Raw genomic sequence first — 24148 nt, forward strand, 5'->3', positions numbered from 1 at the left:
CGCCCTTGGCCACGACCACCTTCGAGAACCCTCGAGCAGGATCTCCGGCCTGACACGTGACCACCCCTCGCCCCCACCTGGGGGCCCTGTGTAGACTTTACCAGTCACGTGTCCTTTGGGGTCAACCAGAGTGCCATGGCCCTTATTAACCCCATTCCCATAGCCGGCATTCTCACACCCTATTCTCTGTAGGGGTCGGCACTGCACGCAGAGCGTGGTGCTATCCAGCGCTGTCAGTCAGCGCTAACCGAGCCCCTCCAGGGGCGGTACTGCAGCCACATGTGAGTGGTGCCCGCGATGTCAAGACACCGCACGCTGTGCCTCTCTAGGGCCGGCATTACACAGTATGTCACTACAGAGGTATTAACTTATTTTTCAAAAGCGACCTGGCCACAAATTATAATTCAACAAAGTGACTTATCAAGGTGGAAATTTATAGCAGCAAAATAAATGTGGGTGTGACCGCACACTCCTCCTTGCTGCTTAACGTGGGATGGGAAAGGGGATGCCCGGGACCGGTTCAGATATTAGTCGGCGCTGATATTAGCGATGCCTGGAAATTTAATTCAGTTCGCCGTGTTCATAGGAAAATGGTGAGCACGTTACGCTATGAACCTGACGACTTGAAATACGATACCTAATTAAGTTATTTCTAAGGTAATTCTTGCACGTCGACTTCCACGTCCTTTCTCTGATGCGACGTTATGACCCAGTGGTATTGCGATTACAGTACGTACCCCCTAATATCTGGCACAGAACCGCGTGCGGTGTCCAGGCAAGTAGTGTATGGCAACGGTGCTTGGTGATTTTTGTGGCGTGCGTGGGTTTCAAGGCGTATCCCCGTCTCCTTCAGTTTGACAGAGGAAGAAGAGAAGTTGCAGTGCGTGGTCAGTGGAAGGCACGACAGGCAGAAGCAGGCAATCGCCAGCATTCTGCAGGAGGTATTGCTGAAGCCCCCCCACCCTTCACCCCCCCTGTGTGTTGTGTCGGGGTTATTTGTTCACCCACCGTGCTATGAACGCCTGGGTGGTGCAATTCCTGGCCTTGATGCACATCGTCAGCAGTGGCGAGTGGCATCTGAATCTGGTTAGAAATTCTGGCATATTACCAAAACGTGTTTGTTAATTTTTAACTCTGCGCACTCTGTGTGTACAAGTTGACTGGTCATAACAAATTACTTGAACTCGCCCAGCTTTGCTATTTTTGTAAAATTAATTTTCGTCCAAGCATTGCTGGATTTGATGTGTTTATAAAGGGCTAACTGGAAATACCTCATCACCGCTATCATTTACACTGCGATATAGCCATACATAACTTAAAAGTGTCACGTGACCAGATTAGCATCGTGCCGAAATAAAATGAAAGGTTGTTGATTTGCCCCATTCTATCGGCATGATTTTTTTTTACAGAAAGGGGCATTCGCCAACACATTCGAATCGATCCTCCAGAGTCTCGCTGCTCAAACGCCATTGGCGGTCCTGAGCCATTGGTAGAAATTCCAAATTGTTACGTCACACAATGTGGCACCACACGTTATGTCCCCTGAAGGGATGATTCGTCGAGTTGGGATTTGTAATGCGCGACCTTACACCAGCGAGCCAAGCGTTGTAACAGGAAACTCGACGAAAGCCATTCGCTCTTGTGTCTTTGCAGGAATTAATACAAAAGGAGGCGTTTGAAATGCTCCAGCTACAACGAGATGCTTGGCACTCCAGGATACGGCATCAGGTCCGGCGGCATCGCAGTGTTGTACGACACCTCCCAGACTTGTCCCGTTTTGTTTGATCTGTTCATGTCAAAAAAAGACATCAACGCATTGGTCATCAACACCACGGCCTTAAATATCAAGGTGACTTTTTGGGCAGTTGCACTTCGTAGCGCATGTTGTGGGGCAACGACCCTCCTTCATGTGCGATGACGATGGTCCGTTTCAATAGTTATTTATGCATTTCCTTTTAAGGCCGCGGTTATATTGACGAATGCGAGTGTTTGTTTACTCGTGCTTATGCACCACTTCCGATGCAATATCACCAAATAGCTTGTCAATGGCAAAGCGGTTGGCGTCTGCTTTTTGCGTGGAACATCGGGACATCCAATGGTATTGCTTTAATGGGGCTAAACTCTGGTGATGTCTCAGTCGTCAAAACTTGAACCTATGAAGGTTTTACCGTGACAGCGTAGCATCCTGTGGCATTCGCTTGTTGAGAACCACATCTCTTGCCGATAAGATTTAGGCTCACAATTCCCGTGCAGGTGGAGAGTAACCTTCTTTTGCTTTGACTGCAAATTATCTGGCGAGCCAAGAGACGGTGGTACAGCGACTTCTAGGGTCACCGCCTCACTCTACCACTAGACGGCGCCCTTTCTTGCTCTCTGAAAAGTTTGTGACACGCGTCAATCGAAGCAAAATACTTAACCCTCATCTGGAATCTGGATAATTAAATTAATAACAAATGCTTTCCCTGCGCTGCGACCGGGCGCCAATCGTTAAACTCGCTGAAACCTTGCGAGTTGATTTTATTGCCCGCTGCTGACGCCCAAATTGGAACCGGGGGTTTCGGCTGCGGTGGCGGCTCTGCGTCTCGGCTATCATCTGTGGCCAGATCGCTCCTGAAAAATAAGTGAATACCTCAGAGGGCTTTGCTTGGTAGAATGGGAATGGTTCAGTTTTATTTGAATGTCTTTGGTTGATTTGTTCACCTTTCTTGCACTACTATCGTGTCTTTGTACTGTTGTAACGTTCTTACCAGCCCCTACTTGCCGTCTGTGAAAAAGAGCTTTATAGCTCATCGGATTTCTCCAGTATAAATAAATATTGTTATTCTGATTTATTCAGCGGTGGCTCTTGTGGTCACGCGTAACTGATGCGCTCCCTCAGCCTCGCTGTGTCTCGTTTCAGATCGGTCTCATCGAGCAGGAGTTGCTTCACATCTCTATGCTGGAGATGAAGAGGAAGGGTCAGAACCAGGAGCAGATGCAGGTGAGCGCTTCTCAGCGACAAGTGAGCCACGGCTCTGAGCATGGTCTCGGCCACGCTCAGGATTTCCACGAGCCGAGCCTTAGCCGAGCCACTGCTGAGCCGCTCGTTGCGTCTTTCGAAGCAACCGAGCCGAGCCAGAGCTGATCCGTGACGAAGAACATGGCCCCGAAGATGCGCCGTCGTTGGTTTGCGACGCATCTCGCCACCACTGACCGGATGGCCCCTCTTCGCGTGCGTCGTGGCAGGGGGTGCTGGTGGAGGAGCGGCAGGCACTGGGGGACCTCTTGCACCAGCTGCTGAAGGAGAAGGGTGCCCGGGAGCTACAGCTGCAGGATCTGCTTGTGAGTGCGAACTCTGCCCCCCTCTTTTTTTTTTTCCTTTTCCCCATCGGTGTCAGAGCCGAGGAGCACAGCGTCGTCCTCATCCCAGCCGCCGAGCGTGTGGTGCAACGCTCGTCTTCGTTAGCGTCGCCACGATCATCGTCATCGTCAGCCGCGATGACGATGATGATCCCAGTGGTATCGCTCGTGCCTTGCAGAAAAAAGGGCCCAGATTAGATTCCCGACCCGGGCGCCTTTCTGCATGGAGTTTGTATGTTCTTCCCCCTTGTTCTGCGTGGGTTTCCTCCGGGCTATCTGGTTTCCTCCCATAGCTAACAAAAAGAACATATGATGTAAGTGGCATTGGCCAAACATCTGAGTGCTGAAAATTTACCTGAAAATTACTCGATTGGCATTGCATATAGCAACATCGCCCTTGACTGTGAAAACATGGCATGACCCTCCTAAAAGTTAGCCTTGAGAGTCGGTGAGGCCTTCCGGGCTAAGCAAGCGTAGGAATAATAATGATGATGATGAATCCACTGCTAGATGAAGGCCTCAAAAAGGCGTCGCCATCTCCAAATCCTGTGATGTAACAATCAACCTAGCACGTGCCCCTCGATCCACTCGGCCGGCCCAACTCTTGTTCCACCTGCGTTGTTGTTGTTGTCGTTTTTGATGTCGTTATTGATATCGTTGTTGTTGTGATGGCCCCGTGCAGGAGGAGATGGAGAAGAAGCGCGAGGAGGACTCGATGGACTACTGGCTTGTGCAGTACCAGCGCCTGATGCACTCCAAGCCCCAGCCTATGCGGTTGCAGGTTAGCGACGCACAGCGCACCGTTTTTAACGCCACGCGGCAATGCTTTAGGTGGCCGCCATCCTGCCAATGACACTTGGCAACATCATGGCCGTTCCAGCGATTGCCTTTAATAAACGCAAGCTATTTTTTTGTTAAATACAGGCGTCACTCGTGTAATGCGACCGTACTGCGTATTCGAAGTTACGTGATTCCTTTTTTAGGGACATACTTCACACTTGCACGATGTGTTCCACATTTACGTGCTCAATATATATTTTTAATAAAATTGTAAAATTACATCTTTAAAAAATGATATAATTTTCAATTATAACATTTAAACGAAACACAAAAAAACTTTTTCATGGTATCACCATGTCATGGCACCGCCCAGTGTCACAGCTATCCTAGATCTGCCGCCTCTGCATTATGCGCACTGCTGCTGCAAGCAGCCCACAGAAGCGTTCAGGAAGCCCTGAAGTTACTCCTTATGAAGTAATGTTTTAATCTTAATTAGTATTGTTATTAAACTCCATGTTAAGTATTGCTTGTAATGTTAATCATATTATTAAGGTTAACATTTACAGTAGAACACCTCTTATCGACGACTACTGTTAACGACTAATCCCTTAAAAACGGGCCTCCATAGGGCCTCAAGAGGGTTAGCGTACCAACCATTTCTCTGTTAACGACGAGCACGTGACAGACAATTTCGGCCAATCGGCGAACTCCAAAGCGGTCTGACCAGGCCTGTTTCCTGGACTCGCTTAACGACCGGTTTAGTGGAACCAAGGACCGTCGTTAAGAAGGGGGTTCTGCTGCATAGGTATTTTGTAAATCCAGGACTAAACTTATTAAATAAAATGATACTCACTTTTTTTCGGTAACGCCACCCCCCGTGTATAACGTGTCAGGTCTATGGGAAGATAGGCTTCACACAGCGCTATTCGACTTGCGAGCTGTTTTTCACGAACGCACGTCACGCGTTTTGTGAGGGACGCCTGTGTGTTTTAAAACCTATCGCCTAATTTTAATAACCCCTTGAGATGCAGCATCTCATTTGTGAGAGTGTCCAATGTGTCACGTGACACGTACATAGCAAACACACAGTGGCACCTATGCAGACATTACAACTGTTATCTATAGGGTAATATATCTATACCATTATACTGATCCCAACAGTTATAATGGGACATCCCATTACAACTAATAAAATAGATATATTAAATATAGAATTGAAAAAGTCCATTGGTTGATGAATTAAATATAGAAATGTTGGTAATTGCGTAAGTAAATTTTGTGGGCAATAATGACAGGAATGATACTTTATACAGGAAAGCCTTCCTGGTTCTCACCGCTCTTATTCTGAAGCGTCCTCTATTGAAATGTTAGGCCAACTTGATCTTATGGAGTGTTTTGTTTCGTGTCAGAATTAAATAGAGAACCCGGAGAAAACTTAACTCATTCAAGGAGGTAACTCTTAAAGGTCTAAAGCAGAGATCACAGACCTACTTGCTGTTCTGCCACCTCTCCTGTCCAACCCAGAGGATTTCACGAATTTTCATGATCGACTTGCCCTTTGCTATATAAGCCACTGGAGCAGCATAGGTGCGCAGCAGCACATGCGGTACGGCGAGACTCGGTGGCGTTGGTACTGATCCGACGTCTGCCCTGCTTAATAAGCAAATTCTGGTTGTGATTCATTAAACCAGACGACCCATTGGTGGGCACTTATTGTTTTTTTGTTTGTAGACAAAATTACAGTACACATGTGTGAAGTCAGTAGTGATGATCTTAAATGCAAAAAAAAAATGATGGAATTTTCCGTGCAATCATTGGTGACAAGGCTGAGTTTCAAGTTGAAGTTTCAAGTTTATTTCGTTAAATCAGATGTGAATTCTAGACACCAGGACAGTCTCAATTTCAAGGGTGACCTGGGGCATTGCTCTGCCAATCGAGGTGTTTGCGGTGTAGCTTTTGAACTTGGCCAATTTGGGAGTTTGATGTTGGCACACAATGGCCTACTTTTGTGAATGACGTCATGGGATATGTAACGCCCACTGCGAAGCTGAGACTATGACTCTCTACCAACTTGCTACACTTGAAAACCTCGCAGCTGCAAGCTCGACTCCGATGTGGGTACTTCGTGGCGTTGATTCAGTGTCTGTAACATGGCCATTATGAGTCACTCAGGGCCATGTTCCTAATCACATCTTGACTCTGCCTCGTCCTCTAACACGGCTCAACTCGGCCCTTGAGCCGCTCAGCTGCTTTCAGAGTTGCGCGAGTGAACGGCTCAGCCGTGGCTCGACTCAGGCTCAGCTCCTGAGAAATTCTGAGCTGAGCTGCGACCCTGTGGCCCAGAGCCGGCTCAAGCTACAGCTCGCTTGAGCCAGACTCGAGCCTGAGCTAAGCCGTGACTAAGAATGCTTGGGCCTTAAGCCACCTCCAGTCACCCGGTCCCAAAGACACAGGAGAGACCCGGTGTGCTTGCTTCTAACAGGAGTCGTTACTGGACGTCGGGCTGAAGGAGCTCCTCGCCGAGACTGGGTCCCCAGGCCTGATCCCCCTGTTCGCTCGGCATCGCGTTTCCTTGGCCGCCCTGGCGGCGATGACGCACGAGGATCTGATTGCGGTACGCCCTCCTTCTTCGCGTGCTCGTTCGTGCTTTGTTTGCCGTTGTGTAGTGCTGCTCCTGCCCTCGTCCACTTCGTTACTCCCATAATTTGGACCGCGGTCCGTCACTCGTTTTTACAGTTGCTTCCCTCCCACAGATATGTCCCGATTGTGAAGTGATTTGTGTCGCCTCATCCCCACACTTACGTCGCTGACAGCATCGACCGTCCTCTCGTTATCGATCGCCTCCACCCGCTATCCTGTCAATCGCATTGATTGACGTCGATTCGATATTCGTCGTTGCACCTTTCAGGAAAGGCATCCCCCGACGTAACCCGGGATATTACTGTAATTATCTTCACCCCAAAGTTGCAGCCTCATTCATTAAGTTTTTCTGACATTTCGTTGCAGTTAATTCACATTTGGTATTGTAATGACTTGTCGTCAGGAACTCTGAGATGGTTAATGTTCAGGATGGTCACAATTTACATCTCGTCAATTTATTTGTACGACAATCATGAGACATAGAAAGAGAGACACACGATGATTGTGAAGGAATTGTGGGCTTGGGCAGGACTCCCGTTACTTGAAGGGGACAGAGTAGTCAGCGGTCAAGACCTCATGGTGGAACAGGGACTGGAAAAAATGGCGAATAGCCCTTCAGTAGCCAAGCGGGAAGCGAAACTTGGAGTTGGTGGATGGTCAGCATGAACGCTCACGAGCTGATTGTTCGTTATTTGATTTTAGGGTTTTTATGTTTCCTCCCCCTCCTTCCCCCCCCCCCCCCTTCTTCCCTCCTCCCCCATCTACGCTAGGGTTTCCTCATCAGTTCGGTTATATTCCCCCTCTCCATTTAACCTTTCATCTTCTCCCCCTACGTGGCGTCCCTCGCTTGGTTGGGGCAGCGGGGGGGTGGGGAGGCCTTTCCCCATCGTTTACCCCCCCCACCCTCCTTCGCATGGGTCCAGTTGCGTCGGGGACCGTATTCCGTTAATTGTGATTGCCCGGTCACGCGAGCCGTGCGGTGCGCTCTATCGGGCTCGAATTTTGTTGCAATCTAATACAATAAAATAAAACATACCCCAACGGTGGAGTGCAGCGGACGGGGCAAACGTGCCCGTTGAGGGTATACGTCCGCCAAAGAGACGGAGCGATGAAATCCGCCATATGGATCGCCGCTTCACACACACACAGAGAGGAGGCGGATTGTTTCCTTGTGGCGTGCTGTCGGTGCAGATGGGGCTCACGGACGAGGAGGTGCGTGTGGCGCTGATTAACGGGGCCCAACAGAGGGTAGAGTCGCAGGCGAAATTGGGTCCTTCAGGTACGTACCCACCGCTTGCAAACGGCCCACCGCTCATAACGACGAGTCATTTGTTTTTTATATTCTTGGTTCTTTCGGTAAAGTCACGTAGAAGGGAAACAAAGTAATACAAATATAAAACAATATTATTTTATTGTTTCCCTTCTACGTGACGAAAGCTTTAAATCAAAATTTGAGTCATTTGTTGTTGATAATAGCGCCGCCCTCCTTTCCGCTGGCAGATTAACGCCGGTTATTGATTATTTATCTAAACAGTTCAAAGGGCATCCCCGGTGCCCAGCTGTCCCTGTGCAGCACAAGTTTATTTTATCACCTGGGCCTGCAGTCGTGCATCAGTCTGCAAGTAGGGAGCGACGGAATCCAACTCTGCTCGCTTCCTTCACCGCACGGCGTCCTCGACACCACCCACCCCGGCGCCACTGCTTGCTTGCACCCATCGCGTAAACGCGGGGGCGGCTTCCCTTGTTCTCGTCGTCGGCGCGTGCAGCATTGGCGGGCGCCACCTTCGCCAGCCTGCCCGCGTTTGCCACGGGGAGAGCGCCGGTCCAGCCGACGGCCCCGGCCGTGCCGGAGCCGCCGTCTCCCATGTGGACGCCGCCGCTCTCCCCGCTACCGCTGTCTCCTTCGCCCTTGGCCGAGCAGGCCGAGTGCGTGGTGTGCATGGAGCGCAAGGTGCGTGCGTGGGTGCGCTTGTCGCGAGGTTTACAGGCCCACCACGCTAGCGTGCACGCACAGGAATACACATTTATACACGTGTGTATTTGAATACATACATCCATAAACGTGCATGCGCACACAGGAATACACAATGTATTTCAATACATACACGTACATGCATTCACATACACATGCACACATACAAATACATGCACAACCATACCTATACACACGTGTACACATGCATGTACACATACACATTTGCCTGTGTAATGTACAAACACAGGAATGAATACTTGCACATATATACATACACACATGCATACAAACACATCTCTCTGGGGCAGATAAAACGAGCACCTCTTTGTGGGAAGTCAAGCGTGCTCACGATCACCGGGTGGAGGGCAAAACGATCCTCGGGGGGGGGGGGCTTTTATTCACGACTTGGCACAGATTTCACCCGCGTTACAAAATAATTCCAGCGCACCGAGTCTTGCGTGTGTGTAACCCCGGGTGGATTGCGTGTGCCCCGTCCAGCCGGAGACGGTGTTCCTCACCTGCGGGCACGTGTGCTGCTGCGCCGCTTGCGGGGCGCTACTCACCTCGTGCCCGCTCTGCCGCGCCGACATACAGAGCCAAGTGCGACTCTACAGGCTCCTCTGACGTGAACCTCGTTGACCCAGGCACACCCCTCCCTCTCCCCTACTCTACCCCCCTCGCCCGTCCACTGTCGCCTCTCCAACCTCCTCTCAAAACCATCTTCCCCTCTCCTCTAAACCCTGGCCACCCGACCCTGGCCACGATCCGAGTCCCCCAACCTTCTTTCTCGTGATGCCCAGCTTTAAGCATCGTCTCTTCATCCGAAACATTTGCCCCCAAACTTTAAAACCCCTCTCCCTAAACCTAGACGTTCTCTCATAACCATGTCCCTATGCCCAACCACAGCTTCCGAGCCCTTAACCACAAGTCAAGCTTTAACTTCCCAATCCACACCATAGTTTTATAATCTGAACGTTAACCCTACCTTTTAATCTTCACGCTGATCCTAACCCCATCCGCTAACTTCGATCCCCTAGCGCCTGCTCGTAACTTCACCGCCAACCAATAAATCAGCCCTTGCCTTTGTTTGTTCTAACCGTTATCCTAACCCTTAACATTGTCTCTTAATCCTCAACGTTTAACCCCAATTTCTAATACTAATTCAGCAAAAAAGCCTCGTTATCCGGCATTCCATGTCGGTCATCTCAGAGTTATACTTATGGTTCACCACATTTTCCAATTACATAAAACTTTTCAAGAAAGAAACTAAGCCTGCATTTTAACTACAATAAAATAAATAATTCACTCTTACAGAGGTACTCGCTCGTCCGTTGCCAAGCATTCTAAGTTGATTGTAGAGAAGCAGTCGTGCCGTTTAGAGTATAGTATACAGTAGCAGAGTACAGTATACAATAGTACAGTGCTGTGTACAGTAGTACAGTACTCTATGTACTGACACGAGCGCCACCACTCGGCAGCTTCCTGAAGCTCCCTTAAACAACAACGGATCTACGAGAAGTGCACGGCAAGATGTCGGGTGGCCATCAGAATGTTTCCGGATACGTGAAGGAAGATTTTTATTGCCCTTCATGACAGATACTGGTTAATAGAGCATTCCGGAAGGTAGAGTGCCGGGTAACAGAGCTTTTTGCTGTATAACTCGACCGCTCTTAATTAAAAAAAAAAACCTCCAAAATTTTACCTAAATTCTTCACCATGTACAATAACCTCTAGCCCTGACTCACAAACCACAAACCGCACCCTGCTCTCATTGATGGTGAGGTTCTACGATTATATTTGTTGGGCCCCATTGTGATTCGTAGTGGGCTAGTCTTGCCCATATCGCAAGGGGCTTCCAGTGGCATCGGTGTTCCGGCAAGACTCGGGTGTAGTAAAAAAAAAAACCTATGCAAGGTTGCTTTGTTTAATGAACGAATGCCACTGGGAAACAATTCATCAGGCAGACCCAAAGGCCTCTATTGGGTTAATTTGTCAATATCATTCATTGAGCCTCCCAAATTTACTTTTCATCGGCTCGATGCTGTGTCTGAGTCTCCGCACGTTTTGTGCCCTGAGAGTGGAGATTAAAGTGTGGATGAGAGCGTACGACCTCGCAGATCGAACGGAGACTTGCGGGCACGGCTCTCGACTGTGGCATAGTGTGAATGGCGCGATACATATAAAATGTGAGTTTTACTTCCTTATTTGCGTCGGGAGGATGTGACGGTGAAATGGGGTGGGCGGCATCAGCGGCACCTGGGCCGTGATGACCGCCGTTGGAATGTTGCGCAGCTCTCTTGTTTAAATACTTTTAACAAACCTGCTATGACGCTTGCTTGTTCACGCTTGCGCCAAGTAGCTCTCCAATGCTTTTTTCCGGGTTTCCATCCCGATTAGCGCAGTTGGCTACGTGCGGTGCGAAAGAAGTTCAACTTCCGTACGCGTCAGAAAGATGACCTGCGTGTCGTTTCAAGTGCTCGGAGCTTCCTCGGGAACGAAATTCTTTCTGAAGAAGCTCTGGGGAACTGCATTCGTAAAATAATCTTACAGCACGTGGACGGCAATCTCGGGCACCGTGACAAACGACGCGTGGTAAATCCCGATTAAACACCGGAGAGCCGTCGTGATGAGCTGTTGTTTCTGATCTTTTATCGCAGGTGCGCACCATTATCCTCCAGCCTCGCCAATCACAGTGTGTCGAGGTTCAGAAGCCTCGTCTCTCACCCACCCTTGCCTGCTTGCTCTCCAGCCTTAAAGAGTTCACACGAAGCAATCGTGGAATCTGCGCAGGGTGGCACGGTGGTAACGCCTGCGTGTCGCAGCAGGATTGGGCCCCGAGTTCTATTCCTGAATCTGGGCGCCATTCTGTGTGGATGTTGATTTTAAGATTTCGTCACTGCAGGAATCCATACTCTTTGGTTCTTTCGGTAAAGTCACGTAGGTAGAAAATAAAATAAAAAATATATCACGACGTTTCGATCGCAACACAAGCGATCGTCCTAAGGCAGAATAAAAATATCCAGCAGTAGAACTGCTGAACCAGGAAGAACACTGTTCAGCAGTAGAACAGTAGAACAGTAGAACCAGGAAGAACACGGCTCAGCAGTAGAACAGTAGAACAGTAGAACTGCTGAACCAGGTGGAACACGGCTCAGCAGTAAAACAGTAGAACAGTAGAACCAGGAAGAACACGGCTCAGCAGTAGAACAGTAGAACCAGGAAGAACACGGTTCAACAGTAGAACAGTAGAACTGCTGAACCAGGTAGAACAGGGTTCAGCAGTAGAACAGTAGAACTGCTGAACCAGGTAGAACACGGCTCAGCAGTAGAACAGTAGAACTGCTGAACCAGGTGGAACACGGCTCAGCAGTAGAACAGTAGAACAGTAGAACTGCTGAACCAGGTAGAACAGGGTTCAGCAGTAGAACAGTAGAACAGTAGAACTGCTGAACCAGGTGGAACACGGCTCAGCAGTAGAACAGTAGAACTGCTGAACCAGGTAGAACAGGGTTCAGCAGTAGAACAGTAGAACTGCTGAACCAGGTAGAACACGGCTCAGCAGTAGAACAGTAGAACAGTAGAACTGCTGAAGCAGGAAGAACACGGTTCAGCAGTAGAACAGTAGAACTGCTGAACCAGGTAGAACACGGCTCAACAGTAGAACAGTAGAACAGTAGAACTGCTGAACCAGGTAGAACACGGCTCAGCAGTAGAACAGTAGAACAGTAGAACCAGGTAGAACACGGCTCAACAGTAGAACAGTAGAACTGCTGAACCAGGTAGAACACGGCTCAGCAGTAGAACAGTAGAACAGTAGAACTGCTGAACCAGGTAGAACACGGCTCAGCAGTAGAACAGTAGAACCAGGTAGAACACGGCTCAGCAGTAGAACAGTAGAACTGCTGAACCAGGTAGAACACGGCTCAGCAGTAGAACAGTAGAACAGTAGAACTGCTGAACCAGGTAGAACACGGCTCAGCAGTAGAACAGTAGAACAGTAGAACTGCTGAAGCAGGTAGAACACGGCTCAGCAGTAGAACAGTAGAACTGCTGAACCAGGTAGAACACGGTTCAGCAGTAGAACAGTAGAACCAGGTAGAACACGGTTCAACAGTAGAACAGTAGAACAGTAGAACCAGGTAGAACACGGTTCAACAGTAGAACCAGGTAGAACACGGCTCAACAGTAGAACAGTAGAACTGCTGAACCAGGTAGAACACGGCTCAGCAGTAGAACAGTAGAACCAGGTAGAACACGGCTCAGCAGTAGAACAGTAGAACTGCTGAACCAGGTAGAACACGGTTCAACAGTAGAACAGTAGAACTGCTGAACCAGGAAGAACACGTTCAGCAGTAGAACAGTAGAACTGCTGAACCAGGTAGAACACGGCTCAGCAGTAGAACAGTAGAACAGTAGAACTGCTGAACCAGGTAGAACACGTTCAGCAGTAGAACAGTAGAACTGCTGAACCAGGTAGAACACGGCTCAGCAGTAGAACAGTAGAACAGTAGAACTGCTGAACCAGGTAGAACACGGTTCAACAGTAGAACAGTAGAACTGCTGAACCAGGAAGAACACGTTCAGCAGTAGGAACAGTAGAACAGTAGAACTGCTGAACCAGGTAGAACACGTTCAGCAGTAGAACAGTAGAACTGCTGAACCAGGTAGAACACGGCTCAGCAGTAGAACAGTAGAACAGTAGAACTGCTGAACCAGGTAGAACACGGCTCAGCAGTAGAACAGTAGAACTGCTGAACCAGGTAGAACACGGCTCAGCAGTAGAACAGTAGAACAGTAGAACTGCTGAACCAGGTAGAACACGGCTCAGCAGTAGAACAGTAGAACAGTAGAACTGCTGAACCAGGTAGAACACGGCTCAGCAGTAGAACAGTAGAACTGCTGAATCAGGAAGAACACGGCTCAGCAGTAGAACAGTAGAACAGTAGAACTGCTGAACCAGGAAGAACACGGCTCAGCAGTAGAACAGTAGAACTGCTGAACCAGGAAGAACACGGCTCAGCAGTAGAGCAGTAGAACAGTAGAACTGCTGAAGCAGGAAGAACACGGCTCAGCAGTAGAACAGTAGAACTGCTGAACCAGGTAGAACACGGTTCAACAGTAGAGCAGTAGAACAGTAGAACCAGGTAGAACACGGTTCAACAGTAGCGCAGTAGAACAGTAGAACCAGGTAGAACACGGTTCAACAGTAGAACTGCTGAACCGTGTTCTTCGTGGTTCAGCAGTTCTACTGCTGGATTATTCGTGATATGTGTTTTATTTAATTTTTCTACCTGCATGACTTTACCGAAAGAACCAAAGAGTATTCTGCGTGGAGTTTGTATGTGTTCTGTCTCCCCCTGTTCTGCATGGGTTTCTTCCGTGTTTTCTACGGTTTCCTCCCAGAGCTAAAAAAAATAATACAATGTCACTACTGGTATTGACCAAAACATCCCAATGCTGAACATTTAGGGTGGAAATTACTGAGTTGAGATTGAACAACATCACCCCTGACTGTGAAAACTTGGCATGGCCCTCCTGAAAAAGTCTTCAGAGGCTTTCCTGGCCAAACATTCATCATTGATGATCAATCCGCTGCTGGATGAAGGCCTCAACGGACTATCATATAAAACTAAACTATTTTTTATTTTACCAGGTAAGGCCCGCTGAACTATATAGCGCTTTTTCGGAAGTGACGATAGCTTCACAAAGTGACTCATCACGTGGAAAAATATTGCCGCCAAGTACTCTAAATGCATGTTTCTAAATGTGGAGGGAAAAACCGTAGGAGCCAGAGAAGAATCCACGCCACCCGAGGGAGAGAGAACGTGCAAACTCCTCATGTACAGGCGTCAGGATTGGGATCAAACCCATGACAACCTGTATACCAGGTGAGGTAGTTAACATCTCGCCACCGTGGTACCCCTCCAGACTCTCCAGATACACAGATTCAATAAGAATTCGTAATTGTGGCCTACTGCATGCAGTTGAGAACACGTGGGTTGGCTTTGGACCTTTGCTAGCTTACATTATAAAGGTGTACTGTGATTGGTTGGTGACGTGTTAATGTTGTGCACCTGATGTCCAGCTGTATTACAAACAAGAGCAGCCTTCTTTTGTCTTCTATAGCCCGAGTAGATTGCAATTTCTTGTTTAAAAAAGCACCTTATTTTTAACTTGTGTAAATGCCACGCAGGTTTAATTATTCAAATGCTTTTTACTTTGAACTAAAATAAATTGCACTCCCTTTTTGCTGTTTTTGATGGCCTGAATGGTCGGCAGCAGTTGCTCGCGTGTTTTAAGATCTAACTTGGGTTGTGCCCTCATGTATTGGGTGTTCACCAATGTTTTAATCGGATACCGGTCTGACGCCATAACGATTAGCGCGGTTGGCTATGTACGGCGCGAACGGAGTTCGACGTACATGCATACGCAATATAAAAATAAAATACCACATTCACGCTGCCTCATCGGTTCCAATGGAAACACGCTCGTGCGTCCTCAGGCCGCGTTTCAGCCACTGGCCCTTTTGGTCTCTGGTGAATGCGTACTCCTTTGGTCTCTGGTGAATGCGTACTCCTTTGGTCTCTGGTGAATGCGTACTCCTTTGGTCTCTGGTGAATGCGTACTCCTTTGGTCTCTGGTGAATGCGTACTCCTTTGGTCTCTGGTGAATGCGTACTCCTTTGGTCTCTGGTGAATGCGTACTCCTTTGGTCTCTGGTGAATGCGTACTCCTTTGGTCTCTGGTGAATGCGTACTCCTTTGGTCTCTGGTGAATGCGTACTCCTTTGGTCTCTGGTGAATGCGTACTCCGCAACCGTCGCCACCGATTTGTGTTTAAACGACGAATGATCGCATTCGCGCGCAGCGGTGTCGGCGGCGGCGTCACCTTGGGAGCGCAACGCGGCGAATTCAAAAGCGAAACCGCACATGAAGAGCCGCACTTTTATCTTCTCGGCTGCTCTGCCTCTCTCTGCTCCTCTGTCTTACATCACCAAGTCGCAGCCTTCGTGGGTTTCCGCGCACCCGACCCTCCGCTGCTCCCGTCGCCGTTATCTTCCCCTCCCCGTCACTGCCGTGCACACCCACTCGCGTTTCCTTTTCTCACTCTCAGTTTCGAATCTTTGTGAATATATAATGAATGACGTTTGATCCGATTTGTGAAGGATTGAGCCTCTTTTTTACGTAACTTCAGGTCGTTTTTTTTTACACTCACAAATCGTTCAGCAGGCATGACCGGTTTGCTTTTAAAACCAGATTTCAACTCGGCCAAGGAAATGATGCGTTGAGCACACGCACGCGTTTTGTGTGCGCGCTTTTACCATGAATCGTGTCTGGGGGGTGCAGAACTCCCCCCCCCCCCCCCAAGGTTATGGCAGAGCCTCGCTTCCAGTCAGGGACCAGGAATGGGCCCCCGGAAGATGACTCCACAGAACTACTCCCGGAGTCACTTCAATTTTGCCTCTCACCCGGTAGTTTTTACGGCGCTCGCACTCAGGCGGCTCGCCGTGTGTGTCGGTTGTTGACGGAAGCGTCTTAGAGACCGGTCGGGCAGAAGCAAAAAAACACAACACGGTCAAACAAGTGTTTGTGATACCTTTAAGTCACTGAATGTGAACCTCTTTAATTAAGGGTGGCCGAAAGCCAGGTTCCGACTTAGTTCAACAGTGATGACATAGTGGTGTGATGAGACCGTTCTGAACTTGCTGAACCACTTGGTCACCGCAAACCCCATTGAGTCACGTGGCCACCATCTGCACCCATTGCTGCTGCCAATGACGACCAGTCGTAGAAGCTCCTCAGTCAACCAGACATCGGCAACAGTGCTCGATTGCATTGGTGGCAGAGAGCCATTGGTGAAAAATTCCACATTCCTAAAAGCTTGCAGGCTGAATTTTAAAGGCCACCGCCCGGCTTGATGGAAATACGCGGTCTGTTACGCCTTTATATACTGGTAAAGCCGATGGAGAATTTCTGAAAAAAAATTAAGTACAAGTCATGGAAATAACCGTTCTCTTTTTGGCAACAGTCTGCAGATGTGGTCTTAATCGTTGCAAAGCCACGTCAGAATGACGCAGCCGTGAGGCGTGTGCTGGGGACTTCTCAAACACGGGTGGCAACTTTTCTCACGTAAAAAAAAGCACACACACTTCGTTGCACGTATTTGCAGTTGCATATTGCATGTTGGCTTATACTGTGTGTGTGTGGCTGTGGCTGACCTTGCTTCCAATAAACCTGTACCTGCGGGTCAAAGTTGTGAGTTCCTGTAATTTACAACGCTCTCTGCGAGTCAGTATAGTTTTGGATTCAATAGGTTACTTCAGATGGAGTTGCCCAGATACAGTTAAGGCTCGCTGAGCACATCCTTCTCACGAAAGTCATTCTAAACTTAAAAATATTTTACTAAGTTAGGCCCACTGAGCTATGTACCTCTTTTTCAGCAGCGACCTGGCCTATCACAAATGATAGCTCAACGCATTGGCTTATGTGGAAATTTATAGCAGCCAATAACTCTAAGGCAGTGATTCTTAACCTGGGGTGCGTGCACCCCCTGGAGGTGCGAGACATGGCCAGGTTTTTTTTAAAGGTAAATAATCGAAACACATTGAGCACGCACACATAAGCGCAACTACTTTGTTTAATCACGAACTATGTATTAACATACTTTGTTTTACGATTGAGAAGCACAGGGCTGCACGGCTGCAGTATAGGTTAAGAACCACTGGTCTCAACGCGTGATGCTGGTTCTAAATGTGGAGGGAAAAGCTGGAGGCCCCGGAGAAAAATCCACGCGACCACGGGGAGAGAGACATGCAAAATGTCAGGGTCAGGATCGAACCCACGACCTCCCGTATACCAGGCGAGGTAGTTAACATCTCGCCACCGTGGCGCACCCTAACAGATGCTGCGAAGACGGACCGTGAAGATGCTGTACACAAGCAGGCCGCGTGTTTTAAAAGCATTGCAAGTGAGCAAAAACACACCGCGTAGTGGTGAAAGCAGCAGATAATGAGGAATGATTTAGTGATGCTGCTCCATTGGCAGCGGTGCGGCACACGTACAGAGCAAGGTGGTATTTACTTTTACCACTAACCACAATAGCAATCGGATCCCAGAAAAGACATCAATTCCCATTATGCCTGGCAGCTTGTAGATTGTCACGGCATTCCGAGTCAATGGAAACTGACGCAGTCGTCATCTGCACTCACGGAATGCCTCCACTGCGACTCTGAAGAACGTAAATAGATTCAAGACGTGAAGAGCTCTGGTTTCTCTACCCCTGACAGCAGTTGCGGGGATCTCAATAGAGCCCCAACATCACTTGGAAGAAGGTGTCGATATCTCCTCTATGAATTGACGATCAAGGCCTCCACCAAAATATCAATGCGGTGAAGTTTACATTTTTTCTCCAGAAAGCGCCACGTGGTATTTTAGTTTTTTTGGGGGGCAAAATACATATATTTTTTTTACCTCATTTGACTTGTACTGTGCAATGGCGGAGCCAGGATTTTCAGGTACTGGGGGCAACCCCTCCAGCAATGAAAAATTATAGTTGTTAGTAAGTAAGAACTTGTCCCTTGCTTTTTATTTGACGTGTGTGCGGCGATAGCGCAGCCATCGACCAAGGGTCGAATTCGAACCGCGTTGTGTGATCGGCATCGCGCTCGCTGAAGGTGAATGCCTTCAGAGAAGTCGTGTACCATATACGCAACTGCGCACAATTCTGTGAGTCACTTATAACTGCTTTGCCGTTACTTATTGCCAATTATGAACTCGGACTATTGTCCTATCATCTCATAGAGTCCCTGGCACGTAATAATACAGTGAGGGAAAAAAGTATTTGATGCCCTGCTGATTTTGTACGTTTGCCCATTGACAGAAATGATCAGTCTATAATTGTAATGGTAAGTTTATTTGAACAGTGAGAGGCAGAATAACAAAATTCGGAAAAACGCATGTCAAAAATGTTATAAATTTATCTGCATTTTAATGAGGCAAATAAGTATTTGACCCCTCTGAAAAACATGACTCAGTACTTGTTGGCAAAACCCTTGTTGGCAATGACAGAGGTCAGACGTTGCTTGTAGTTGGCCACCAGGTTTGCACACATCTCAGGAGGGATTTTGTCCCACTCCTCTTTGCAGATCTTCTCCAAGTTATTAAGGTTTCGAGGCTGACGTTTGGCAACTCGAACCTTCAGCTCCCTCCACAGATTTTCTATGGGATTAAGGTCCGGAGACTGGCTAGGCCACTCCAGGACCTTAATGTGCTTCTTCTTGAGTCACTCCTTTGTTGCCTTGGCCGTGTGTTTTGGGTCATTGTCATGCTGGAATACCCATCCACGACCCATTTTCAATGCCCTGGCTGAGGGAAGGAGGTTCTCACCCAAGATTTGACGGTACATGGCCTCGACCATCGTCCCTTTGATGCGGTGAAGTTGTCCTGTCCCCTTAGCAGAAAAACACCCCCAAAGCATAATGTTTCCACCTCCATGTTTGACGGTAGGGATGGTGTTCTTGGGGTCATAGGCAGAATTCCTTTTCCAAACACGGCGAGTTGAGTTGATGCCAAAGAGCTCCATTTTGGTCTCATCTGACCACAACACTTTCACCCAGTTGTCCTCTGAATCATTCAGATGTGCATTGGCAAACTTCAGGCGGGCATGTATATGTGCTTTCTTGAGCAGGGGGACCTTGCGGGCGCTGCATTATTTCAGTCCTTCACGGCGTACTGTTACCAATTGTTTTCTTGGTGACTATGGTCCCAGCTGCCTTGAGATCATTGACAAGATCCTCCCGTGTAGTTCTGGGCTGATTCCTCACCGTTCTCATGATCATTGCAACTCCACGAGGTGAGATCTTGCATGGAGCCCCAGGCCGAGGGAGATTGACAGTTCTTTTGTGTTTCTTACATTTGCGAATAATCGCACCAACTGTTGTCACCTTCTCACCAAGCTGCTTGGCAATGGTCTTGTAGCCCATTCCAGCCTTGTGTAGGTCTACAATCTTGTCCCTGACATCCTTGGAGAGCTCTTTGGTCTTGGCCATGGTGGAGAGTTTGGAATCTGATTGATTGATTGCTTCTGTGGACAGGTGTCTTTTATACAGGTAACAAGCTGAGATTAGGAGCACTCCCTTTAAGAGTGTGCTCCTAATTCCAGCTCGTTACATGTATAAAAGACACCTGGGAGCCAGAAATCTTTTTGATTGAGAGGGGGTCAAATACTTATTTCCCTCATTAAAATGCAGATCAATTTGTAACATTTTTGACATTCGTTTTTCTGGATTTTGTTGTTGTTATTCTGTCTCTCACTTTTCAAATAAACCTCCCATTAAAATTATAGACTGATCATTTCTTTGTCAGTGGGCAAACGTACAAAATCAGCAAGGGATCAAATACTTTTTTCCCTCACTGTATGCTACACAGCGGCAGTGGGGGTAGCAAAATTCCGATTTATTACTAATAAACCCCAATGATCTGATCGAAATGAGGGATTTCGATCGGATCATTGGGGTGGGGGAGGGGGGGGGCACGTGCCACCCTCACCCTACTGGCTCCGCCAATGGTACTGCAGACTGCACTCCAGCCACTGAATACCGAAGAAATGGCTCAACACTGACAATACTCTACACATCAACTCTGTTGCTTGTTTGTCAATAGCCATGCGGATGAGCAAAGGAACTAACTGCGACTGATTTATGAACGTTACTTTGCAACCCCCCCCCAATCGTCTTTTTATATTGTGTTGTAACTTTCTGACCCACCTCGACTGGACGTCTGTGGGGGGGGGGGGGGGGGGATGGAGCTTTAATAGCTCCTCCAGCCTACATGAAGATTCCGATTCTCGAACGCACTACGGAATGGGCAGGGGAAGTGTGGCAAGGCGTAGCGCCCTCGCCACGGCTTTGATGCGCATTGCCGTTCGAGACTTGCGACACGAAACTGGACGGGAGAATTAAAACGCGTGAACGCAAAGTGTACACAACTGTGAAGTTCAACACGTGGTAGCAGGCCTTTTCACGACCAGTATGTTGCACACTCTAAATGAAGGACGTGGGTAGGTGCTCCAAATCGAGGGCAAACATTTATTGTGGTAACCCTGCCAGTCACCTACAGGCCCGACTCAGTATCGCATGCTGGTGTACACACGTGCACTGGTGTACTGCACAGCACATAAGGACCTTCACTAAACCACACTTTACTCCATTGCTGCACGAGGAAAGAATTAAAAGAGTGGTCCATTCCTAATGTGCCACAAATATCCATGATACATGTTTTTTGGGTTAGATCGCGTAAATATAAATGTGTCCTTAAACCCGCCACCACCCGACACGGCCAACTAGTAATGTTTGTCACGTAAACAAAACGTGCCAATTCGTTACTAGTATAGGTACAGCACACCGGTGTGTTAGATAGCAAACCCACAACATTTACAATCTGAGTACAACGTTTGGCCAGTAATTACAACAAGCATCATCAGGCGGCAGCCAGATTTGTGGATCCCATCATGGATTTGCTGATGTCGCGAGCCACTGTTTGCCGTCACCTCCCTCCCACCGCGAGCCGCACGTCAGAATTGGAACCTTTATTCAGACTGGAGGTGAAATCCGATAAGCGATGAAGCTTTTGTTTTTCTTTCTCACAGATGTCCAGTCGGGGGCGAGTCTTTCTGTGTGCTTGTAAAGAAGGGCCATTGCCCAAAACGTTGCCTAATTGTATATATTTTAAGGTCACTGGTTGTTGAAATTTAATAAATAGATTTTTCGAATCGCCGAATCTCCGTGGGTCTGCCTCTCCACTTCTTTGGGCGCTTCTGAGCTATCTTTTCCGTGAATGGCCATGCTTGGAGAAGGAGCGTGTGAGCCACGTTGCCAGGTAACACGCGCGTCGCATTCACAGAGTGGACAGTGTCTCCATAACAAACGCAACACATTTATTGGGGGATGCCGCCGGTGGCGCAACGGTTCGTGCCGTGCCATCCGGAGGGCCGCCGGTTCGATCTCCCGGAGTGGCAGCTGAAATAACAACGGGGGCGACTTTCCCCAAATGCCACCGCCTCTGCCCACCCACCTGTGTCAATGGGTTGGTTCACCCCGGCGGATCGTTTGGCAGGTCCCGTGTGCTGGGGTAAAGTCTGGCCAGTGCGGAAGAGTAGGCCAAGTACTGTACCCTTTAAAACGAACTCTAAAGCCTCCGTCAAATGGGGACCCTTGCACCAGCAGTAGCGTAGGCGCGCGATTGCAGGGCTGGACCCGTACCTTGGACATGTATTTGGGCTTCATTTAAATTCGTTTACATTTTGCCAATAAGCTGAGCACACTCAAAGGCCGGCGGTCTTCGAGTTCACCCGTTCCGTCTGACTTGGATTGACAGATGGCAACGTTGTGTGGGCGCCGAGATGGCTATGAGATGTTAACTCCCTCACCTGGTATGCAGGAGACCGTGGGTTCAATTCCGACCCTGACGCCTGTTGTATGTTTGGAGTTTGCGTGTCTCTCTTCCCGTGGTCGTGTGGTTTCTGTCCGGGTCTTCCGATTTTTCCGTCCACGTTTAGAATCTAAATCACTCGTCTAAAAGTATTTTAGCGCCTATGAATTTCCACACGATGATACACCACTTCGTTGAGCTATCATATGTGATGGCGAGGTCACTTCTAAAAAAAGAGCTTTAGCTCAGTGGAGCCTTACCTGGTCAAATAAAACAAGTGTAATAATTTACCGTATTTTCCCGCATATAACCCGTAGACGCATATACCCCGAAAAAATAGCGTTTTGTGTCAAACAAATTTCAGATGACCCGCACCTCCATATACCCCGCATGCATTCATATCTTTAACGTCGTTACCGCAGCTTAATTCCATCATATTAATACGACGTTTACATTTGTAATAAATTCCACTATCAATTGTTGACGTTAAAATCATAACGTGCACAAAGACAACAAACTAACCGGAAACGAGTGAACTTTAAACAGTAAATAAGTAACAAAAGTAAATATCCACTAAACAAGTAACACATCACTGGTAGATACTGTAAGTACGATAAGTACAGTTTTAGCACTGGTAGATTGCGCACTGTGCAGACAATAGCGGCACTACGGTGACGCCGTCGCCTCGCCCCCACCCCCCACCTCTCACCCCCCCCCAGCTCTCCCGTCACTACCACAGACCTTGCTCTGCCCCACCCCCCACCCCCACCCCTCTCTCCCCAGCTCTCCCGTCGCCAGTAAACAGTGCGTCCACTTCAAACATTGTCGTTTTATTTAACAAACAATTGGAATAATTTAAAGCGTGATAACGCGTGCAATATTAGTGTGAGTGGTTAATTCAGCAGTGCTTTAGTCAAAGGTAAGTGTTGCATAGTGGATAGTCCTACCATGAAAACATTTAACGAGTCATGACATGTCACAGGTGTAAAATATTTTTGGGATAGCCCGCACCTCCATATACCCCGCAGGGTCTTGTTTTGTTTGTAAAAAGTGGTATACCCCGCGGGTTATATGCGGGAAAGTACGGTTTAGTTTCGTGTGCTCTGCCCTCCACGTGCTTGGCACGTGCGCGTGGCGCAAGGGCTTCCGTGGTGACGAGGCAAGACGAGCGAGTGTCCAATGAATAGTAAACGACACCAGGTAAGTGTCAAATAAGACACGAACCTCGTGTCTAAACTAAAACTAAACTTTTTATTTTATTATACTACCGGGTAAAGCCCCACGGAGCTGTATAGCTCTTTGTTTCAAACGCGAGCCTGGCAATCACAAATGATAGCTCAACGAAGCGGCTTGTCGTCACGTGTACATGTATCGCAGCCAAATAGGCAAAACGCGCGATGTTGATTTTAAATGTGGAGGGAAATATCGGCGAAAAATCCAAGCGACCACGGAGAGAGAGAGAGACACCCAAATATACAGCAGCAGCAGCAGAAGGCGTCGGTCGGAATCGAACCCACGACCTCCTGCATACCAGGCGAGGGAGTTGACATCTCTCCACCGCGTCTCAACAGCGCACGGCCATTCCTGAGCCATGCAAAGAGCAACTAGCATTTCCTGAGCAAGTACATTCTGATCCTCTTGGGTGAGATCGCCGGCAAGATGAATGCGAGCAGACGCGACCACCATGCCCCTACGCCGCCACATGTACAACAAAGATAAAGGTTCCCCGTATAGCCTTTAGCAGGGACAAGTGATGTTGGCGTGTGGCAGCACCTATTATGGCACACAAGGGAAGGTGGTGGGTGGCCAGAACCACGCGCGACTGCCTTTGTCTCCCCAGCGCTGATGTTTACGCGCGGCGTCGGGCACTTATTTGAGGCAGAGTCGACCTAGGGGAGAGGCCCAGGACCGGTTCGGATATTCGCCACTATAATTGGTCGTGAGCGAGAATGGAACTCGGGTCGCCATACATACACACATGCAAAGAT

The 24148-nt window shown here is 48.4% G+C and overlaps 1 protein-coding gene across 14 annotated transcripts in view; it reads left to right on the forward strand.

Annotated features, from left to right (window-relative positions):
* Positions 1–16985, forward strand: part of LRSAM1 (leucine rich repeat and sterile alpha motif containing 1) — a 41041-nt gene extending 24056 nt beyond the window's left edge. The window contains exons 16-26 of one of the 14 annotated variants that reach the window (XR_012947206.1): positions 854–941; positions 1654–1728; positions 2900–2980; positions 3226–3321; positions 4022–4120; positions 6602–6733; positions 7951–8038; positions 8526–8710; positions 9233–12793; positions 12902–12945; positions 12982–16985. Coding sequence is in view for 1 of the 14 variants with exons in the window: in XM_076074871.1 (XP_075930986.1) it covers positions 854–941; positions 1654–1728; positions 2900–2980; positions 3226–3321; positions 4022–4120; positions 6602–6733; positions 7951–8038; positions 8526–8710; positions 9233–9358 (970 nt within the window). In the remaining 13 variants the exon portion in view is untranslated. Of the gene's footprint in view, positions 1–853; positions 942–1653; positions 1729–2899; positions 2981–3225; positions 3322–4021; positions 4121–6601; positions 6734–7950; positions 8039–8525; positions 8711–9232 lie in introns of all 14 variants that reach the window. The other 13 variants (XR_012947195.1, XR_012947197.1, XR_012947199.1 and 10 more) reach the window with 13 other exon arrangements.
* Positions 16986–24148: the final 7163 nt, after the last annotated feature.

The sequence above is a fragment of the Petromyzon marinus genome, chromosome 50, assembly GCF_048934315.1.
Source record: "Petromyzon marinus isolate PM22_M1 ecotype Great Lakes invasive population chromosome 50, UKy_Petmar_22M1.pri1.0, whole genome shotgun sequence".
In the NCBI taxonomy this organism is placed as follows: Eukaryota; Metazoa; Chordata; class Hyperoartia; order Petromyzontiformes; family Petromyzontidae; genus Petromyzon; species Petromyzon marinus.